This window comes from Pyrus communis, chromosome 3, assembly GCF_963583255.1.
Source record: "Pyrus communis chromosome 3, drPyrComm1.1, whole genome shotgun sequence".
NCBI lineage: Eukaryota > Viridiplantae > Streptophyta > Magnoliopsida > Rosales > Rosaceae > Pyrus > Pyrus communis.
The window spans coordinates 25,836,968-25,858,500 of NC_084805.1; the positions used below are offsets into that span (position 1 = coordinate 25,836,968).

A 21,533-nucleotide genomic window follows, 5' to 3' on the forward strand; every position below is an offset into this window, starting at 1 on the left:
AAGAATAAATATTCATTGAAATGAAGGCGAAAACATACAGAGTTCTTGAAGAACTCCAGATCCCTTTTGTGACATCCCACATCGCCCAGGGGAGTGATTCTTATATGTATATTCTCATCCCTACCTAGCACGAGGCCTTTTGGGAGCTCACTGGCTTCGGGTTCCGTAGGAACTCCGAAGTTAAGCGAGAAGGGGGCTAGAGCAATCCCATGATGGGTGACCCACTGGGAAGTTGCTCGTGAGTTCCCAAAAACAAAACCGTGAGGGAATGGTAAGCCCAAAGCGGACAATATCGTGCTACGGTGGTGGAGCGGGCCCGGGAAGTGGTCCCACCCGGGCCGGGATGTGACAATTGGTATCAGAGCCAATCCCTGGCCGGAAGTGTGCCGACGAGGACGTCGGGCCTTTAAGGGGGGTGGATTGTGACATCCCACATCGCCCAGGGGAGTGATTCTTATATGTATATTCTCATCCCTACCTAGCACGAGGCCTTTCGGGAGCTCACTGGCTTCGGGTTCCGTAGGAACTCCGAAGTTAAGCGAGAAGGGGGCTAGAGCAATTCCATGATGGGTGACCCACTGGGAAGTTGCTCGTGAGTTCCCAAAAACAAAACCGTGAGGGAATGGTAAGCCCAAAGCGGACAATATCGTGCTACGGTGGTGGAGCGGGCCCGGGAAGTGGTCCCACCCGGGCGGGGATGTGACACCTTTCCACCTAATCCACCTAGTTCGGGATTTGAGGGCATTTAAATTTGATCAAACGGCTACAAACAGTGGACTACTTTAAAAATGATAATAACTATCGTTGAATTAAATTTCAACGGTCCAGATCCCGAACTAGGTGGATTAGGTGAAAAATGATCCATCCTTGAAGAAAAGGCTAAGCAAATTTGGTACTTTATGTGATTATTTTAGAATTTTTTTTAATGGATTATTCTTTTTGTTTTAGTTTTCATAACAAGGATATTCTGTTAAAGTTAAGCCAATCCTATTCCTAAACTTGATTATTTCTTTTAATATTACATGCTTTTACATATGGTTAAGAAGTAATTGGCTTGTATTGTTCGTTGGGCCAACCAATTTTTATTTTTTCTAAAACAAATTAAATTTTGGTTTTACCTATAAAATCAAAGACAAAAGAACAAAATTACTACATTTTCTTGCTTGTGAATAAACAATTACTAATTAATATTCTATTTGCTAATTGCCGTGGCGTCACAGTTTCTTTTTGTTGAAAACATTGGCAGTGTTAAAAATATTTGGCAGATTAATGAATACCCACACAGATTTTCAATACCCATACAGTAATGTAGATTTTGGAAATGAAGGAGATCGTATTTTCAAAAGGTGTATGCTGGAGTTGCTCTATAAATAGAGTGCTCTGTGAACTATCAAAATACGGAAAAAAAGAAAGATAAATAACATCAATATCTATCCGTCGCTCTTTTATTTGTCATCCCCTTATGTTCAGTGGCGAAGCCAGGATTTGCCGAGGGGAGGGGCAAAATTCAAAAGAGTGTAAGATTTAATCGAAGCAGTTGCTTTCACATTGGAAAGTGCAAAGTTTTGAATCAATATTCATAACAGAAAACAGTCTCTTCACTAAAGTGGTTGTAAATGGTAGTATGAAAGCCATGTAAAAATCTTACATTTGTTAAGATTAGATTCTAAAAAACATTTAGGCGCTAGTCAGGCAACAAAATGTGGCCTAGCAGCTAGGCGCCTGTGCAACATTTGTTGGAAATTATATATTATATATTATAGTATATAATTTTAATAATTGAATGAAAAATATTGTTAACCAATTTCTTAGAAAGGTTATGTTGTTTAGTTGTATTCCCTTGATAAATGATGTATACTTATAGATGAAAAGTTACATCTCTTTGATAAGTAGAAATTGGATTCTATATAAACCCATGAAACCATTGGTATTAAATATAGAAAATTAGAGTTAATTTTTACTCTTGAGAAATAGGGTTTCCCCACTTTGTTTCTCTCATGTTTTGTGAGTCAAATTCCGAGTCGTGTCTTGAGAGTACGGAATATATAAAGTTCGCCAGAGTTCGAAGATTGAAGTGCTTTGACTTCGGATTATAGATTGTTGAATCCTGGGAGATGGACGCCTACCGAACTACAAGCACAAGAGTAGGGGCGAAATTCTATCTTTAGGACATTGCATTTATGCAAGCCTCAATCTCCAAGTTTGTCAGTTATTCTAACTTTTTCTCTAGTTGTTTATATTAATCTCATATATAATTGATGTCGTGAATTTCTTTATGATTATTATCATTGGAATTATATTGTTATTTTTCATATTTTCTAATATTGCTCCAACAAGATTTAGGCAGGAACCTAGAGGGATCTGTTATCTCCAAATTTGTGCTTCCTTTGTGTCTTCTTTCTAATATTTACGACATGTGTCTTTATTTTAACTCTTAGTTTAACAGTATCAATGTTTAATAATATTAAATAAGTAAGTAACTAAAAGTTCAAAATAAAATCAATCATCACTCCCACTGCCCATCAACGATTCAACATCAACACCAATCCTTCATCTGAGAACTCTTCATCTTTGCGAAACCTCATTTTCTCCCTTCTCGACTTTTTGTCTGTTCAATTACCCAGCCTATCAAACAACAAATTTCATGTAAATTTTGGTTTAAGGAAGCAAGGAAGAGGTACAGAGACTAAAGGGAACAGGGGACAGTGACTGAAGTCTGAAGGGAAGTTAGTGAACACCCCTTATAATTTTTTTGTCCCAACATTTACGAAACAACGCCGTTTCGTTTCCTTTTTTTTTTTTTTTTTTTTTTTTACCAAGACCAAAACGATATCATTTTGCCCTGGAGGTTTAAAAGAAAAAATTGAATCAGCTTTGCTGCTGCGCAAACAGAATAAGACACCGGATAGCAATGGCGAACCAGTCGGGTTTTCCAGCGAGGGGACATTTTCTTTCCAATATTTGTCATCAACATAATTCACCATGTTAACAAAATTAGAAGAGGGGCTGAACCAGATCTCCAGACCTGTTTTCCGGCGAGAGGAGGGGTGGCCACCACTCCTCGCCCTCACGTGGCTTCGCCACTGCTTGTGTTATAGTTACATTGTGATATTTTACACCTGTTTCGCTCTTGTCACTAGTAAAGGTTATCTCTCTAACTTTTACCTATTTATAACACTTTTTCTATTTTTTCAAATTTTTTGTCACAATTTTCTTCACACCCCATTTATCACGAAAAAAGGGTATTCCTGAAAATTACATGATCTCAATGATTGTCTCATAATTTCCAGAGATATTTCAATCTAATTGGAATGTGAGACAACATGTCACATGTTAATTGAAAGAAAGATCTTTTACTTTCAAATATCTCTTCAATTATATAAAGACATGCGGCATACAATCTAGTCTACTAGTCACATTTTTTAGGTCCCTAATTCTCGTGCTGGTGTTGTAGCCAAAACATTAAACAAAACTAATAATTATATTTAGGGTTAGTCTTAGTTTACTAACCTGAAATTTTCTGGTTTTTAACATTTGGTACATGAAGTTTTTTTCATCTCAGTCTGGTACCCAAAGTTATAATTTTAGGACATTTTCATACATCCGTTAAGTTTTCCGTTAGAACCTTTGTTAACTAATGATGTGGCGCCCACGTGGACAACAACTGGATGCCACGTGTCAATACAGGGCCATTTGAATATTAAAAAAATTAAAATACAAAAAATACAAAAAAAAAAAAAAAAAAAAAAAAAACAATCCACATCCGTCTCCTACCTCCCCCCCATCCCCTCCCTCCCTTCTTTCCTCTGCAACCCGCACCTCCCTCCCTCCATCTCTCATCTGCAACCCGCAAAACCCTCCCTTCCATCTCTCATCTGCAACCCACACCCACCTTCGCTTCTCTCCTCCACAACCTGCTTCCCAGCTCTGATGAACAAGTATCTGATTAACAAATCAGAATCAATAAACCCCCTTCTCCAATCCCTCCCCATCCAAAGTGGTTCACTTTGGTAACACCAATTCATCAGAGTAAGAGCTAACAAAGAAAGTAATTTCAAAAAAATGTGCAATTTTATCATAATTTAAAAGCAGTTTATTGCCCCATAATTACAAAAACAGAAAAACCCACAAAAATCCATATTTTTTTTTCTTTTTTTAATTTCTAATTACTGTTTCAACTTCTAGGCGCTTGCGATGTTTGCCGAATTCCCATCACATAAAACAAACTGTGAGATTTAAACATGTTGTGTAAATAGATTAAACAATTCATGAATTCAACAGAAAAGGAACCCTAAAACAAGTGATTGAGTAAGCATTCGGGTAGAAATTTGAATTTTAGATGGATAAAATTTGAAATTAAGCAGCTGTTTCTACATACCCGAAAGCCAAAGAGGGAGAACGATTAGCGGATGTATGAAAGTGTCCTAAAATTATAACTTTAGGTACCAGACTGGGATGAAAAAAACTCCATATACCAAATGTTGAAAATCATGAAACTTCAGTTAATAAATTGAGATTAACCCTTATACTTAAGGTGGAAACTGGGCTCGGCATAGTCACCTTGGGCTTGATCAAGCAACCGCATAGCCCAAACTCCTTGGTGCGACCATCACTCTCTACGCCGTCGCATCACCCACCGTACTCGCCAAAACGGCGGCGTCATCGGAGAGTGCACGCCACTGTCTAATCATCAATCGTCGCTGTGCCCACTTCCCACTCACTCCACCCGACCCACGACCGACGACGTAAGGCCCGAAGCGAAGAAACACGGCAAAGAAAACTAACAACTCTCAGCAGTCTCTCTCGTCTTCTTCCTCCGCCAACTGGGTAATTTCCCCTCCCTTCTCTACCTTTTTTTCCTCACCACATGTTCAATGCTGTCTGAATTTTTGTTGGTTTTTTGAAAAATACCCAAGAAATGATAAAAAAATTTGGAAAAGAAAGCAAAGAATCGTAATTTCTGTCATTTTGTTTGATGGGTTGTGTTGTTATGTGTTAGATAATGAGGAGAACACACTTGTTCTTGCCCAAGAAGTTAGGTTAAGCTCAGTTGGGTGGTGGGTTTTTCTTTAGCTTAAAAGAAATTGGAATCGATAGTCTTGTTTAGATTAGGATGTTCTGTAGAGTTGTAACCTTTGGAATCGAAAGCAATGCTTAGTGTACGCTTACTCTCTGCCGGGTTGCTGATGAATTGGATTGATAGAAAAGGAAAGAGGAAACGGAAATGACTAGGAGGGGGAAGAGATATCTGAAATATTATAGGGTTATGGATTTATGTTGCTTTGAGTTCCTAGTAATGGTTTAGTTTTTGTGTGAGTGACAACGTGGCGGCTGAATGTGTTGTTTTGTTCTTTTTTCTTTGCCCGCTTTAATAAACTGATGGTAATCGAGGAAATTGTTGAAATTTTTTTTAGGGAAATGGTGTTGAAGGTCCAACAAAGTGAGGGGAAAAGGAGGTCAGCGAGGTTAAGCAGCATAAACGCGGAGGGAAAGAGAATCATTTCAGTAAAGAAGACTATAACCAAGCAGAAGAAGAAAAGTGCAAGACTTGATTCCAAGATACCGAAGAAACCGCCAACTGCTTTCTTCTATTTCTTGTATGTTCCTCCTTCCATTCCCGTTTAGCTTTTCATTTATGTTATTAGACAGGTTTCTCTTTCTAAATTTAATTGCATATATGTGCTGTAATTGATTAAATTTCCAATAGGCTCGATGATATTGTTGTTTGATTGTCTTAGTCCTATAAGAACACATCATCTTTTTGCTTGGCTAAATCGAGTTCATCATCATTCGTTGTGCTTATGGTTCTGGTTTTTAGTGTTCATATCATGGCTAGTTGAGAGAATCTTCAGCTTCTTTATCTTTCGTTATTAGAGGGGGCAATTTCCAAATTTAAGGCCATTGGGTGATTGAGGTTTTACTGTCCTAAACTGGATTTTCGTGTGTTTAAGGGAGGATTATCGTAAGGAACTTCAAGAGCAAAATCCAGGTGTCAAGCAAATGCGTGAAGTAAGTTTATGATGCGGTAATTCGTTTAACTTCTTGCATGCTTTTCATTTCTTACTCATCCCATCAGTTCGATTGTACATGAACATACACCACTTTCATATTCAGATTGGAAGGGCGGGTGGAGAGAAGTGGAAAACAATGGCCTATGAGGTTTGTGGTCTCTGTATACTTCAGTTGACTTCTTATGTTTTCGTTATATTTTTGCTTCACTTTCTCTAAAGTTCTGTATTGAAGATCCAATAAAATACGACTCTCTTCAACCTGGGTTCTATTTAACTTAATGTTCTGACTAGTTTTGGTTAAAATATATGACCCGTTCACCAGCATAGACTTGCTTGATGTGCATGTAGTTGTCTTTTTTCACTTAAGCTATTTATAACTTAAGTAATACTGGCAGAATCATGCAATGATTCTTTCTTAATAACTGTCCATGGTTCTCACCATTTGGACTATCTTACTTGTTGCTCATCCAGTGGCATGAAGCATCAAGCAATATTTTAACTTTGACTGTTTACAAGTGTTCCTAACAATGGTGATTTGGCCAAAAATAGCTCATAGAATTGTTTCTTTGTTCTTTTTCCTTCCATTTTTTTCTTATATTAGGAAAAGGTTCAATATTATGATATAGCCACGGAGAAACGAGCTGAGTTTGAGAAGGCCATGGCAGAATATGCACAAAGAAAGGTAAACTTGCGTTGCATGATCTTTGTGGTTAATAAGCCGAACCTTATCTTGCAAGCCATGCAGAGTGGTGGTCAATTGCAATTTACTAAGCAGATTTCTAACATTTGCAGGATAGTAAGGAGGATGATGAAGAGGAAGATTGGTCTGACTAAGATATCATGTTTTCGTATGGTGGATGTACACTAGTTGTATACAATTCATAGGTGCTGGTCGTGTATCTTTGTAAAACCTCCCATGCCTGTATCATTGTTGTCTATATCTGTTCACAATTCGATTTTAGTAGCGAGAATTCAGATTTTAACAGTTCGGTTTGTGCTTTATTTAATGGAAGATGACAAGTCTAAACCTTACTAGGAACTTCTAGTTTTAACTGTCCCCAGGAAATTGTATCGAATAACTCATTTTCAACTCATGTTCTTGATTCGTAACATTTTTCGGTCAATTGTCTTGCCCAGATTCAAGAATATGTCTTCTTTTCCTCCCTTTCGTTTGATTTGGTTTTGTAGTCGGCAAGAAACTTCTTCAATTCTTGCACTGAATAAGATGTGTTGAGGGAAATCTGGTTGAATGTAAAATGTTCTTGCACCCGATGCTCGGGTCCAAATTGTTCTTGTTCTGTGAAGTTCAGTTTATGTTGCCAAGGAATCAAAATCCAGAAATCTAAAAGAAAACCGCTTCTCTTAGGAGTCATTTGATAACCATTTCGTTATTGGTTCCCAGTTGACAAATCCCACAAAATATAGTTCACTGCTGAGCCCACGCCCTGTGTCCGAAAATGACGAAAAATCAGCGAGTTAACCACACAAAAATAGCAGAACAACGTGCTTCAGTTTTGACGGATTTGGACGGTGAGGGTGACGTGACACCGGAACTGCGCTTATCAGGGACAAAGTATCGCAAATTCAGTTTTGGAGGGTTAAGTGGGATTCGCGTTGAGTTTCAGGGGTATTTTCAATAAACAAAAGCTTTACTGAAATGTGCATGTTATTGAAGCAGGTTCATGGTTTATACATACCACACCAGCAGCTCCTGCTGCTATTGCCATTGGAGCTGTAACTGCACTCAGTCCGGATGAACACATGACCGGAATCTTGACAGCTCGGGATATCGAATATGCTGCTGCTAATGTTGGTGTTGCCAAAAATACGATTTAGGCCAGAATTCAATTCCGAGTTCTTGTTTAATTTTCTCGTTTGCCTACTTGGGACTCGTTTGGGTCCTGGAATTGGATTGGATTGAATAACTCGTAACATAAAATGGTATATGTATAGGTTAGCTCGCATTACCTTCTCGACCAAACCAAGAACCCCGGATTTCGAAGGACTGGTACACTTCCCTCCCTCGGTTTGAATGATGTCTACACCTTCCTGCTCCAGCATCTCGGCAAGCTTGATCTGTCATTAATTCCAATTGCCTGGTTAAACCGAAATCATGTCAACATGCATCGACATTCACTTAATTGTTTCTTCTGACCTGATCTGGGAGGCTTAGCGTATGAGGTACCGTGACTGATAAGGTCACAGATGGAAGAATCCTCTTGGTCTCCCTTGTTAAGTTCAATATCTGCAAAGGAATTCAACAGAACAAGAAGAGAATCCGATTAGTATTCGTGCTCAGTATATTTTTTTCGTAATTTGCAAGAAACTCAGCCCTAATGATGTACCTGCTCTGGAGTGAACATCACACCCATCTCATAAAAGGAGCCGTAGTTTCCAATCTCAACCTGCAAGAGTCATCAAATTCATATTGCGAACGCAACCCAGTAAGCACATTTGCGATACTTTTCTCAAATGATTTAGCATTCCCTTGAAGGGAACCAGGTCAGACAATCGAATTCTTGGCCTGAAAGTATGAAAGGGATTAGTTTGCGCACGAGCCATCAGCGCTCATGCTTCAACTGCAGCTGGAAATGCCGCTGGATCCACAGAAGAAACACAAACCTGCAGAATGGAAAGATCCTTAATCAATTAAAAAACTTTGATACATGAAAACTGCGGTGGAAAATGATGATCACAATACGCTTACAAAGTGTATGAATATACCGGAAGAGAAGTTAAACCGATAGCAAGCTTCACCAACTCCGGGTCACAAGCTATGTCCACAAGAGTTGCTCCTTCCTACAGATGCAATGGCACATGATATTATAACATAAGAAATCCAACATTAGCTTGGAAATCCATGAAATTTGACACCGGAAAAGTATGTAAGAGAGGATGATTTGCAATTTCGAAAGCAATGTGCTGACAGGTCTAACATATCTTGATCGCTTGGTTAAAAAACATAATCTTTTTTTGTTGTTGCAAAGTCCATCATTAGTTCATAACTTCATCTATAAGCAAGTACGAAACAAACCTGCTCCGCAGCCATAACGACAGATGCAACGTTTTCTTTGTCAAAATTCTGCAAAGCTGAAACAATCTGTAAAAACACAATCTACGTCAGAATTCTTGGATATCAAGGCATGAACAAAGTAACTGAAGCAATGATTTTCTCAACTTCCGGGGGTGAAACATGGATGAACTAAAGTAGTTTCGCTTTTGCTTCTCCAAAATTTCTCAGCAACCAAACAAAGAAAAACACAAAGAAAACGTTGCGGTTCAGTTTATGGGAATTGGGTTTCGCTTTACCTTGAGAGCTCTGCGTTCATGAAAGTCCCTGAGGACTGATTCCTTGGTGGCTGATAGGAGTGCTTTTGTGCTTAAAGTGGCTTTTTTTTTTCAGAGCCAACATGGCCTTGAAGGCAGAGAGTTACCCAGAAGAGGGTTGTGCGTATGTCTCAAACTGGAGAGAGAGGACGGTGAGGTTTTTAGGCAGACTGAGGCCTGCATCTCTACTCCGGCAGTAGGTTTTCAGGGTTAGGAGTTGGAGGGAGAGAGATAACAGAGCTTTGGCAGTGGCAGCTAAAATGTTTCAGAAGAAGATAATTTGGCTGCCACCTCAACATAAATACTACGATATGTAATTTGTTATACTTATTTTAGGGATTGTATTGGCACAAAGGTACTACTAATGAACAAAAACTTGGGTCCGACTTCAATGCTATGAAACACTAAGTGCTACGATTTTGGTTGTTAGATTTGATTTTCCCAACCATTATAGATATCTCAGTACTATGTACCATTGAAGATAATTTCTAAAAATCTTTTCCTTCAAGTCTGATTTCTTCTTTTGAAACATTTCGGACCAATCAAGTGCAAATATAACTAGATAAAGTAACTGTACAAGTAAACTCAAGAGTTGTAAACACAAACTTAAGCCCTCCCAAATTCATGAAGATCAAAATCCCCTCCCAAGATAACCCTGGAATTCGAGAGATTTTTCAGTCTGATTGGAACACGGGGCGGGTATGTCACATGTCATTATATAATCTGGAGAGATGTTTTTTTTCAATTGTCTCTCAAATTGTACAATGACATGTAGCGTATCATCCCGTGTTCATGTCTTACCGAAAAATCTCTCCAAGACTTCTATCCACTCTTGTAACACTCACACCAGAGATATGTCATCTCATGCATATGATGCACTCAGCTAATTCTAGAGTCGAACCGAAAGCAACCTCCACGGCACCACCATATCCATATATATATCACTTACTCATTCGTCTCTAATTCTCTGTAGTCTTGGTTGTATAAAAGAAGGGGGACGGCCTACAAAGCTCATATAGGAAATATAAGTAGGAAAGATCATGGGAGCCGAAGGATTATTTGTCTTGTAGGACATGTCTTCTTCAATGTGAAAGATTGAACAGATGAAAAGGATCGAGATCATACAGTTTATCCAAAATTCAAAACATGCATGCGACGCAATGATAGTATGGGTAGGGGGATTCTAATTTGCCTTTGGTAGATTCCTTGCTTTCCAAACTAGAAGGAGGCAAGTGGCTTGTAGCTCAAGGAGTCGATAGTGTTTAATCTTACACTCAAAATCTTGTGTTTAATCTTCCCTCTATAATATAAGGAAAATTCTAACATGCAACAATATTACTCGAGTAACGTCCCATGCCAATAATAACCAATGATGAGAATATGCGTGGATGGATGAGATGGCACCGCCATCTGCAGTCAAGAATTTTTCCATTAATAGAGGCAATGCCATTAGATTTGTACAATCCAAAGTAATTTGCTGAATTAAATTGCAGAAAATTCAGAATTTGTGAAGAAAAAAGAAGTTAACTGATGATTAACTCTCTACATAACCAACATAATAAGCATACTAATTAGCAACATGACAGAACCAATGTGCTAAGTAAGTAAATAACATAATCTCTCCTTCTCAATTTCCAATCCTGGAAACCCATTTAGCCAGCAACTTGATCTGTCAATTATACCCTTCTTGAAGCAGTAGAAAACCAAGTACGTAAAAAGAGAGTCGGAAGACGAAAACAGAGACACCAAAAGCCTCTCAAAAATGGCATCCGCAAAACAAGTAGAAGAAACAGAGGCTGAGCAGCAAAACCACCGCCTCGAACGCCGCCACGATCTTGAAAACCACATCATCGTAAAAAGAAAGCTGCAGATTCAGCGGCCGGAACTTAAAGGCAGACCCCAAATACTTTCACCTCAAACTCCACGACTCTTTCTTCATCCTCTTAAAGAACAACCACCTCTTCTTTCCCCCACCCACCATCTTCTGCTCACTTTCTCTCTCTAGTTTTCCCATCTCTCTCCCTCTCTCTCTCTCTCTCTCTCTCTCTCTCTCTCTCTCTCTCTCTCTCTAGATTTCAGCCCGTTTGGTTTATGGGATTGGGGGATGTGGTGGTTTTATCTGGGGTGGGGAAATATTCGATTTCTTAGGAGGCAAGTACGCTAGAATGTAGGGAGATTGAGGGGATTTTGGCGGCGGGTTAAGGGTGTTTTGGGAATTTTGTGGGGGCCAAACCGCTCCGCGTTTAGATGGAGTCAATGGGTTGTATGAGCGCCTTTAGAAGAAAATTATACAATCAGACCAATCCCAGGAATCATCTTTCCTTCGTTCCACTCCATGGAATTATATATAGACTCATATCATAAGCTGTTTCTTGGTGTCTTATTCCCCTTTTTTCTTTAACAAAATTGTAAAAATATGAACAATACTAACAAAAAAAAAAACGATAACTTCTATTTCTCAGATTTATTAATTGAAAACAACTTATATGACACGAATACATTGCTACGTAACATCATGCCGACGAAATGAAGACATATAAACATAAATTTACACATGTATTTATTTCATTGACACACAACATCATCATAGCAGTATTGTACATGTGTCATATAAGTCTTTCCCTCTTTCTAAAAATTGCTAGAGCATCACAATTTTTTCTCACATTACTATTTTGATGATTTCGTGAATGAAGAAAAAGAAACAGACGATAGATAAGCAAGGACCATGTTGACAGAGATGAAACAAACATGATTGGGGACGGAAAATTCGAGCGCATAAATAAAAATTGGCAAATTTTGAGTTTAGTAAAGTGCCTAGAAAAATGTGTTCTACTTTCTACATCCATGTTCGAATTTTCCTTTACATAATTTAGGTAAATTTATATCATTTGTCAAAAGAGAAAATGCAATTGAAGAATAATTTCTGTCAATTAATTTAATTCAAAAACTTTTGATGGCGATATTTTATAGCAAAACAAGAGAGAAGCAGATAGAATGTTGCACGTACACAGTAGACAATTACATGCATGCAACTCCATTCCGTTCGTTCTAAAGTAATTGGGAAACGAATTACTTGGGCGACACATGCATGTAGTAGCTATCTAGTTCATATCATTCTCTTGGGATCTCACCGAAAGTGAAAAGGCAAGGGAACTTCACAACCATGGTACCTAAAATTCCTTTCTTCAATGATTTTTTAACTTGATGCAAGAAGCTTTCGAAAATCTTGAGCTTCAGTCTAAACTGACATTAAGCTTTCTAGGTTTTTTTGGCGTGTGATTTGATTCTCATTTCGCTTTAGTTTTTTATTTTTTAACCGAATCGATAGCATGATTCCATTGATTTTTCATAAATTAATTCCAAACACAAAGATATCTTTCAGGTTAAAATTAAAATATTTAAATTCGTGATTTGTCTTAAATTAATTCAATAGCCAGCCGTACGTTTTATAATACAAGCTGCCTATTTTTTGTTCTTTCGCCTAGCTAGTCGAGGAGATCAGCAACACAGTGACTAGCAAGCAGTTATTAGTTTTTATATATTATTCAGATGCTCTAATTTAAACAAATGACCAGTTTGGTCCAAAGTACGTATAAAAAATGGAGGTCATGCATGCATACACCTGTTATACGAGTTGCTCGCTCTGTTTTGTCGACAGTTTCAAACAACAAAAAAAGTTCAAGCATGCGCACGCCTGCAGTTCACTTTATATTTTGAATTATTCGTTCTAGTTTCCACAATGTAGGTAGCCCCACATATACATTTCATTTGCCTTTGCCGGCTTTGGTTTTGGTCTTCCTGCAGTGCCTAAAACACCAAATCATTGTCCAGGCCATGTGCTTTTCTATATTAGTTATTAACTAAGAGTTTATTGAATTTGATCATTTTGATTTACAATTCATTCTGTATACTTGCTTTTCAAGGCACAAAAGCTACTAGCTATCTTTTTATTGTTCAATATATGTTTTTCCACCATTATATGGATGATTTATATAATGTTGTTCTATGTACATAAAGTCTTTTGTTTCTTGATATTCTACTTACGCGGATCTATAGATAAAAAGATTGAAACTTGAATGCAAATAGATGAATACTTACATCGTTGTATCATAAAAAAAAAAATTAAAAAAAAAAAGTGATTCACCAATCAGTATTATTTTCTAGTGATATTCTTTTCACTTGTAATTGAGGGGTCGGTCTTAAGTTTGAATTTTGTAAATGACGAGTTCGATATTAATTTATTCTCACACCTCTTAGTTTAAATATATTGTAATATCAAAAAGTAAAATGAAATTCTAATTGTAGTATTTGGGCGCATATATGGTTAATTTAAAATTTAGAAGATGTTAGAAAAAAAAAATTGACTTCAACCATGCTCCTTGTAATGCTTTTAAACTAGAGATCATGATTGAAGTAAAATTTTGTAAGGAGCATCTTAATTAGTACTTTTTCTATACAGTGATATTGGGCGAGGGTTTTTGAGCTGAGACACAATTATTTGGATAAAGCACAATTTAATATTGAACTCACCATCCAGAATAGTTGAATTTAAGAATTTCAAATTACATATAAAGAAATATACCACTATATCGTAATACTTGAGTTTGAGTCCTTGAAACTCATTCAACGAGCAACACACTGATCACAACTATAAGGAAGTAAATGAAATGAATAAAAGTCTTAATTTGGATGCGATGGGTTAACTAACAAGTAAGGGCATGTCGATTTAGTGGTGAGGTTAGGGGTTATGGGAGATATGCCCCCCAAGACGACACTAATCATTTTCTAAGAAAAAACGACGCTATTTATCAAACTACCAGTTTCATAATTTTTTTTGTTGTTCTAATGATGAGGAGGAAGAGGATAAAGAATCGACCAAGTATGAATTTTGTAGAAATGAAGAAATTTGGGGTGTGGAAACAAAAGGATTAATTGGGTATTGAGAGCGAAAAGAAGAAGGCGGGAGACTTGGATTTTTTTAGAAACACCAAATTTCACGTATGTTACACCCGCACATATGAATTTTGGCATTTGTGTTTTCACAAAGTTAGGTTTATATGGTGTTTCAATTTAGATATCTTAATGTGAGGTTTAGCCTACAAACTAACAGCAAAAAATTATAATAATTTTTTTGTAACGATTATATGCGGAAGACTTAAAAACCAAACAATTCAGATAATTAAAATATATTACGAAGTGGAGCATACAAAAGTATCTCTCTTCTTTTGGATGGATTACAAGGATATTAAGTATTTGTATTATATATGTTCGAATGTATTACTAAAAGAGCTTATTTGAAGAATCCATTGATTGAATAGCTCTGTCTATATAAAAAGATTAATGCAAGGAGACTAACTATTTAGATTAAATTTTGTAAATCATAAGTGTTGATCATTAAATTATTACTTAAGTATTGATTAATGTGCTTATTTTTTATTAGTGACACATCACATGATTAGCAAGTTTGGTTTAAAAAGTTGGTTTACCCAGTGTTACTTATGGGCTCATTTGGATGTGCTTTCAAAATGACTGAAACCGTTTTTAGAGAAAATATTTTTGGGTTTCAAAAACACTTTAAATGCTTTTTACAAGAAGCACTAGTTATGTGCTTCTTTCAGGAAGCACTTTAAGTGCTTTTCCAGGATTTATTAACATTTTTACTAAAGATTGTTTCCAAAAAATATTTTCATCAAAATCACTTTCAATCATTTTAAAAGCACATTCAAACGAGCTCTATATAAATATAGGAAAATGTCATGGAGACAATTTTTTAGACCATATTTTGTAAATCAAATGTAGTAGTTGATGGTTGAATTTCATTTTTAATGATTTAAAGAATGAACTCAACCATCAACCATCTCATCATTGTCTATAAATATAATCTAGAAAATGATCTCTCTAACATCACCCATAAACGTATATGTCCAAAAATCCATTACTAAAATAGCATTTAATGCCATCAATTAAAATTACGTACAACGGGGTTTATGAGCCTTATAATAGAATTCATTTACAAGATATGAACCATTTAGTACTACATTTTAGTGATATTCCTCTTTAATTGTACACGAATTTGAACCACATATTGCTAGCCCATTGTGAGATTAAGTCCACACTTTCCCCTTAATGTAGAAAATATTGTTTGTTCAAAAAAAAAAAAAAAAAAGAAGTAATGAGTGTTATAGGCATACGGATATATGCGCGACTATAAATAATTCTTCCTCCATCGACACATGTACACATTTTTTCTTAGGTAATGTTGATCAAAATTTTTAAACCAAAATTTGTAAACCAAGTGATGTGGTTGTAGATGATTGAATTATTAATTAAGTATCGATTAACTGCTTATTTCTTATTGGTGCTACATCATTTAGTTTGCAATTTGGTTTAAAATTTTTTTGTCTCCTTAGCAATACCCTTTTTCCTAGATTTGTATTTGCTTATTATGTACACAACACGTATTTGTGGCTTTGTGCATGTAGTGTGCAAATTTACAATTGCAAAGAATAATTTAAAAAAATAATGTTGCGATCAGTCATTCACGGATACGAGAGTAATTGATTGTGGCACAACTCTACAATAGAAGCACACAAAACATTTCTACCAAAAAAAAATTAAAAATAAAAATGAAGCAACCACATATGTTTATCCTTCAACACATTTCACATATTAGGAAATTCCATCGCAGGTACAAGCAAAAGAATAAGATCCTCTCCGGATCCTCAAATCGCGTCCGTTTGTTGTATATCGTGCGGTCAGTTTTTGTCAGTTATTGTTCATGTTTAATTTTAAATTAAAATATTTAAAATCATTTATGATCGCATAATGTACGATGAACGGACACAATTTGAAGATTCCTAGGATCCTCACAAAGAGGATCGGGGAGGATACTCATTACAAGGAAAATTACCTAACACCAACATCACAAACGCAGAAAGACATTCATTCCCTATAAATTACCTAATTAAGGTCTCAGCCACTTTTAGCAACAGTCATATCAGTCTCTCCTGCCATTTGCCAGGAGGAGCAGCGAAGACGATGCCTCCACCTCACTGGCTTTTTCCTTCACGTTCTCGCGCAGCGCCTCCAGCAACGCCTTCATTTTTCGAAGATCTGCCCGGCTAAGCTCACGAAAGCTCGGCGGTTTGCTTTTAAGAGGCAAACCCATTGCTTTCAGTACAGCCTTGTCAAGCACAATTCCCCTTTTCTTCTCAGCCTCCAACTGGCTTTCCATGTCCTCCAGTTGCTGGTTAAGCCTCCCAGCTTTTTCATCATTCTTTGAAACCCTAAATTTTGATTTAGGGCACTCCTGATTTAGAAACCTATCTGCGATAGACTCCACATTCGGGTGCCCGAACGAGAAGGGCTTCCCTCCCGGAGAGAAAACAAGGACGGCAATCTCAGCGCCGCACAGGGTGGCGAGCTCGTTTGCTTTCTTGAACAGGCCAGTCCTGCGCTTGGAGAAAGTCACCTGCCTAGAGCTGCTATCCTCCACCACTTTCATCTCAATTTTTCTCCTCCCCATGGCTAGATGGGGGAGTTCTGATTGGAAAATTTATGGAGAAGTTGGTGGAAGTGAAGGAGTTTATATAGGGCTAGAGATATAAGGACCCCAAGTAAAGGTTCAATGTTTCTAATATTGGTTTTTAGCCCTTAATTCTATTAGAAAATTGCTGATATACACAGCTTTTAATTATCTTTCCTTTTTGTTATTGAAAATTTCCATATTGCATTAAAGTTGGCCACTTTGAGATTGCCATCATTGAATTCAAATTTTGCACCCCAGATTTTAAAATTGAATGAGCAAAAGAAAATTTGGATTACAAATTGGGTAACGCTTGAGAAGTTAAATTTGTTATAAAAAAAAATGGTAAACTAAATTGTGTGTCACTAATAAAAATAAGCACGTCTCTATCAACGCTTAATTAGTAATTCAATCATCAATTTTCATGTCATTTAGTTTACAAAAATTTGTCTACAAATTTTGTCTCTCCTTTGTAATTATCTAATTGTTTGAGTTTTCCTATAAAAATGGCAATAGGTTATAACCTAAAAGAAAATAGCATTTTTCTCTATCCTCTAAAGTGAGGGTGATGCTTACCCCATTTGATTGTCATTAGATTAATTTAAATTTTGATATTCTTGTCTCAACTAAAACAAACTAATCTAATCACAATCAATATGAGGTGTTGAGCATCACCCCCCACTTTGGGTGGTGGGGGTTGTTCAAAGTTTCACTCGAAACAAAATGAGAGGTGAATTCTTTCAATTAGGAAAACGATAAACGTATACTTTTTCTACTTCTCACACATTTTTGTTAAGTCATGTTTGTTGTTTTTGTTTTATTTATCTAATCCAAGAGCCATAAATTAAAAAATGTACGAAGTTAATGTGAATTCTTTCAATTAGGGAAACGATAAACATATACTTTTTTTTACTTCTCACACATTTTTATTAAGTCATGTTTGTTGTTTCCATTTTATTTATCTTATTCAAGAACAAAAATTTTAAAAAAAAAAATCACAAAAAGTTAAAAAGAGTGTGAAAAACATCAAAAAGGTAATAAATTTGTTAGGTCCAAGGAAAATGTGATAATGCATGGCCCTCTAAACTGGCGAGTGGAAATTCCAATGAATATGGTTACCAGCAGTTGCATATTAACTTACCATTCTTTAATTGCCAACGAAGTTTTTTCCTTAAATGATATTTCCTTGAATGTACTATAGTTTCTGGCAGGAGTTTTATTTTATTTTATAAAATGAACATCTCATGTTTAATCTTTTAATGTTATTCTTATACAATGATATAGTAAGATTCTAAAAGACGCTAGGTGCTAGTCGGGTAGCAGATTGGGGCCTAGCACTTAGGTGAAGCCTATACGGATTTAAGAAAATTTATTATATCGTAATAAATAAATGTCTGCTTGTACTTAAAAAATACATAATTGTTTTTGGAAACATAAATTGTAAAATACAATGACATATAGATTATAAAGTATTAGATATAATGAAAATATGGGAACAAGAATATAATGTAACTTCATCTAAATATTCAACAAAACACTTTCAATTTAATATAAAAATAAAAAAAAATGAAAAATATTTATTTTCTATCTAAGTGAGAGTCGTGACATAGGCGGGTTTGGGTGGACTAGGCGGTCTAGACGGGCGCCTAAGTAGGTCCATGCGCCATTTCTTAATTTTCGAACATCTAGAGATTAATCGGGGTGGTGAAATAGACCCTGAAGCTGACTCACAAGTTGATTTTCAATTTTAGGGACCATGTTGATTGTATAGGTCAATTTTAGGGACCATTTGTGATAAAAATCCTTAAATCTTGTGGGCTGCATTTACGTGCCATGTCATCATCTAACAAAATTTTAACAAAATTGTGACGGAATGACCACATTGATTTGCGACACCTATTTTCAAGGACTACATTGATTGATTTTCAATTTTAAGAACCATCTTGATGACATGTGTCAATTTCAGGGACCATTTGTGATAAAAATCCTAGTTATAATTAAACAAAATGTAAATCTACATATATATAAGTTCATGTGGGCGGAACAATTGAAATTACTAATTAATAAAAGAGGCATTAGTAAGACAACTCATGTGTCCTACTTAGCTTTAAGGTGGGTTTTTTTTTTTTTTCAAAATTAATGGCCGTAGCCATAAGGAAAAGCATAAGAACCAGTTCCACTTGGATCAGCATCAAAGTTGGGATTGGTTTGTTGGACAGATCCAGAAGAGGAGGCACCAAAAATATTAGAACTACTACTCCTCTCCTTAAGATGTTTGGAGATAGTCATGTGCAGCTCCGCCATGGATTCATGGATTTGTTTTAGCTCATCCACCCTAAGCTCTTCAATAGGTACACTCCACCACAGGTGCTCTTGATTTCTCCTTGTCCTGTTTTTCCTTAGGAGCTACTTCTGTCGCTCCTTCACAGCTTCTAACGGGTCAAGAAGCTCGTTGTATTGTTCCATGGCCTCGGAAATTTTCATCTGTCAATGAGCTTCCATGAATTGATTAGTGTAGTCGTCGTTTTCGGGTGGATTTTGGTTCATAAACCGATTGATGACATAGTCGACAGATGGATGGCCATATGAGAAAGGCTTACCAGAAGGTGAGAAGATCACAATACCCACCTCACCGCCAGATAGTGCTATCATATCGGTAGCTTTCTTGTAAACGCCGGACCTTCGTTTCGAGAAAGAAACGAGAAGAACCTCTTCATTTTCGATCTTCTTCATCTCAATCTTTTGCCTTCCTCTTGTTTGCTTGCCCTCCATGGCCCTTTGTTTGTTTTGGTAAAGGACAAGAAGGAAATCTGGAAAATGATGAAATGATTGTATTTCTTGGTTAATAGGCTTCGAAAAAAAAGTCTTGCTTGGTTTGGTTTTCCTTACATTTCATGTGCTTATATAGGATGAAAAAACGCATCTTTGGTCATTCAATGCTGTTGATCGAGTAGATATGTTTTTCAAATGGGTAATGTTATAGCTAGAGATCATCAATTTAAATTATATTTTATAAATGATATGACGTTGTTGTTGACGATTGAATTATTACTTAAGTGTTGATTAACGTATTAGTTTATTTTCAATTATGTTTTCACTTTGAGTATTTGACGTATTGTTTGTATACTCGCCCATGCATGACACCATCACATTGACCTCTGTTTACAAAGTTAATTAAGTCTACATAGATGAAATATGACAAACTTTTCATACAAATAATATCGTGATAGCCTGATAGACAAGTGGTGAATTATTTTGGTAGTTAAGGTCTTTTTCTTCAACTTACCGCATTCCGAGTTTAAACCCTCCCCTCTTTTCTTAGTGTAATTTATATTAATAATATTGCTTGTATTAAAAAAAAAAATTATTGATAAGAACGTAACATACTAACATACTCTTGTTAAATTAGTGCTAGAGTCACTAAATCTATTTACTAAATTTTTTTGTCAATTTGGAAATCAAAGAGACAATGCCAAATCATTTGATAACAAAATTTGACTTTGGTCTAATAAATAACTGACCATAAATAAGATGTAGTCAAAATTATTAATGATAAGAAACTAACTTGTAACCACAAAACTAACTTCTCTAATATAAGTGGACTCTAAAACCATTTCATTTCTATTAACGTATAGTCAATTTGTAACTAAATAACATTCCTTACAAAAAAAAACCTTAATTGTATAAAATGATAAAAAATTAAACTGTATCTAATCAAATATGGGAGTTCTCAATATCTTCAATATATGGATGGTTAATTATTAAAATATCAATTATACCTCAAAACAATGAATTACTACTATTATGGTCTAATATTATTTTTCTTCATTTATAAATGAGAAGTTTCAAGATTGAATAACCCGAATGATGAGGATGTATAATATTTGTGTTGACTTCAACATGATCGGCTCATCATGCAACTTAGCCTCATTCTTATTACATAGTAAATGCTCCCTTTAAAAAAAAAGAGAATATCATTATATAAAAATAATTAAGAAACACAATGGGAGATCTATGCACATTCCCTACCTTGTGTTAAAATGCAAGGAAAAAAAATTATAAGCATGATCACAAAATCTCATTACCTTTTCATTTCTAGCGGAAATGGAATAACAAATTAATCTGTATTATTCAGTATACAATACTTTATTAGTGGAAAAGAAGAATATTGAAGAATAATTAATCTAATTAGTTAAATATGATCACCAACACATTCCAACTTGTATCATTGATAAGTCCCTTCGATATGCATCTAAAAAAAGTCCCTTCGATATGATTGTGGAGATGATGAGATTCCTATGGTCTGCTATCTATTTGGTAGAGTCTATAAACTGTTTTCTATTCTTTAACTGACTGTGAAAGGATAAATTTACCGCTTAATATTATAGTAGAATGATATTTTTTTCACGTGTAAGTGAAAGATCTTCTCAAATATCGTGAATGACGATTTTCATGATCAATTTATTCGCTCACTCTTTGATTTAGTGTACTAAATATATATATAAAAAGTTAGACTCTACCACTTGATGATAAAGAAAACATAATAAAAGTCTCATTCGATAAAATTGGAACGATAAAGAAAACATAATAGAAAATTTATTGTCCACCTCCTATACATAAACTCATACATAAAATCCCTCATCCCAAGTGCAATATAACACTTGATAAAG

General features: G+C 35.8%; 2 protein-coding genes and 1 pseudogene across 2 annotated transcripts; 1 reads left to right on the top strand and 2 right to left on the bottom strand.

Moving 5' to 3' along the window:
* Positions 1 to 4,693: 4,693 nt before the first annotated feature.
* Positions 4,694 to 7,071, top strand: LOC137730001 (high mobility group B protein 14-like). Its single transcript, XM_068469061.1, has 6 exons — positions 4,694 to 4,827; positions 5,415 to 5,597; positions 5,952 to 6,009; positions 6,115 to 6,159; positions 6,613 to 6,693; positions 6,804 to 7,071. The coding sequence occupies exons 2-6, from the start codon at positions 5,419 to 5,421 to the stop codon at positions 6,843 to 6,845; spliced, it is 405 nt and encodes a 134-aa protein (XP_068325162.1). The 5' UTR covers positions 4,694 to 4,827; positions 5,415 to 5,418; the 3' UTR covers positions 6,846 to 7,071.
* A 235-nt stretch (positions 7,072 to 7,306) lies between these two features.
* LOC137727805 (uncharacterized protein ycf23-like) lies at positions 7,307 to 9,521 on the bottom strand (annotated as a pseudogene).
* A 6,814-nt stretch (positions 9,522 to 16,335) lies between these two features.
* Positions 16,336 to 16,863, bottom strand: LOC137727397 (agamous-like MADS-box protein AGL29). Its single transcript, XM_068466266.1, has one exon. It carries the CDS (start codon positions 16,861 to 16,863, stop codon positions 16,336 to 16,338), a length of 528 nt encoding a protein of 175 aa, XP_068322367.1.
* Between the last annotated feature and the right edge of the window lie 4,670 nt (positions 16,864 to 21,533).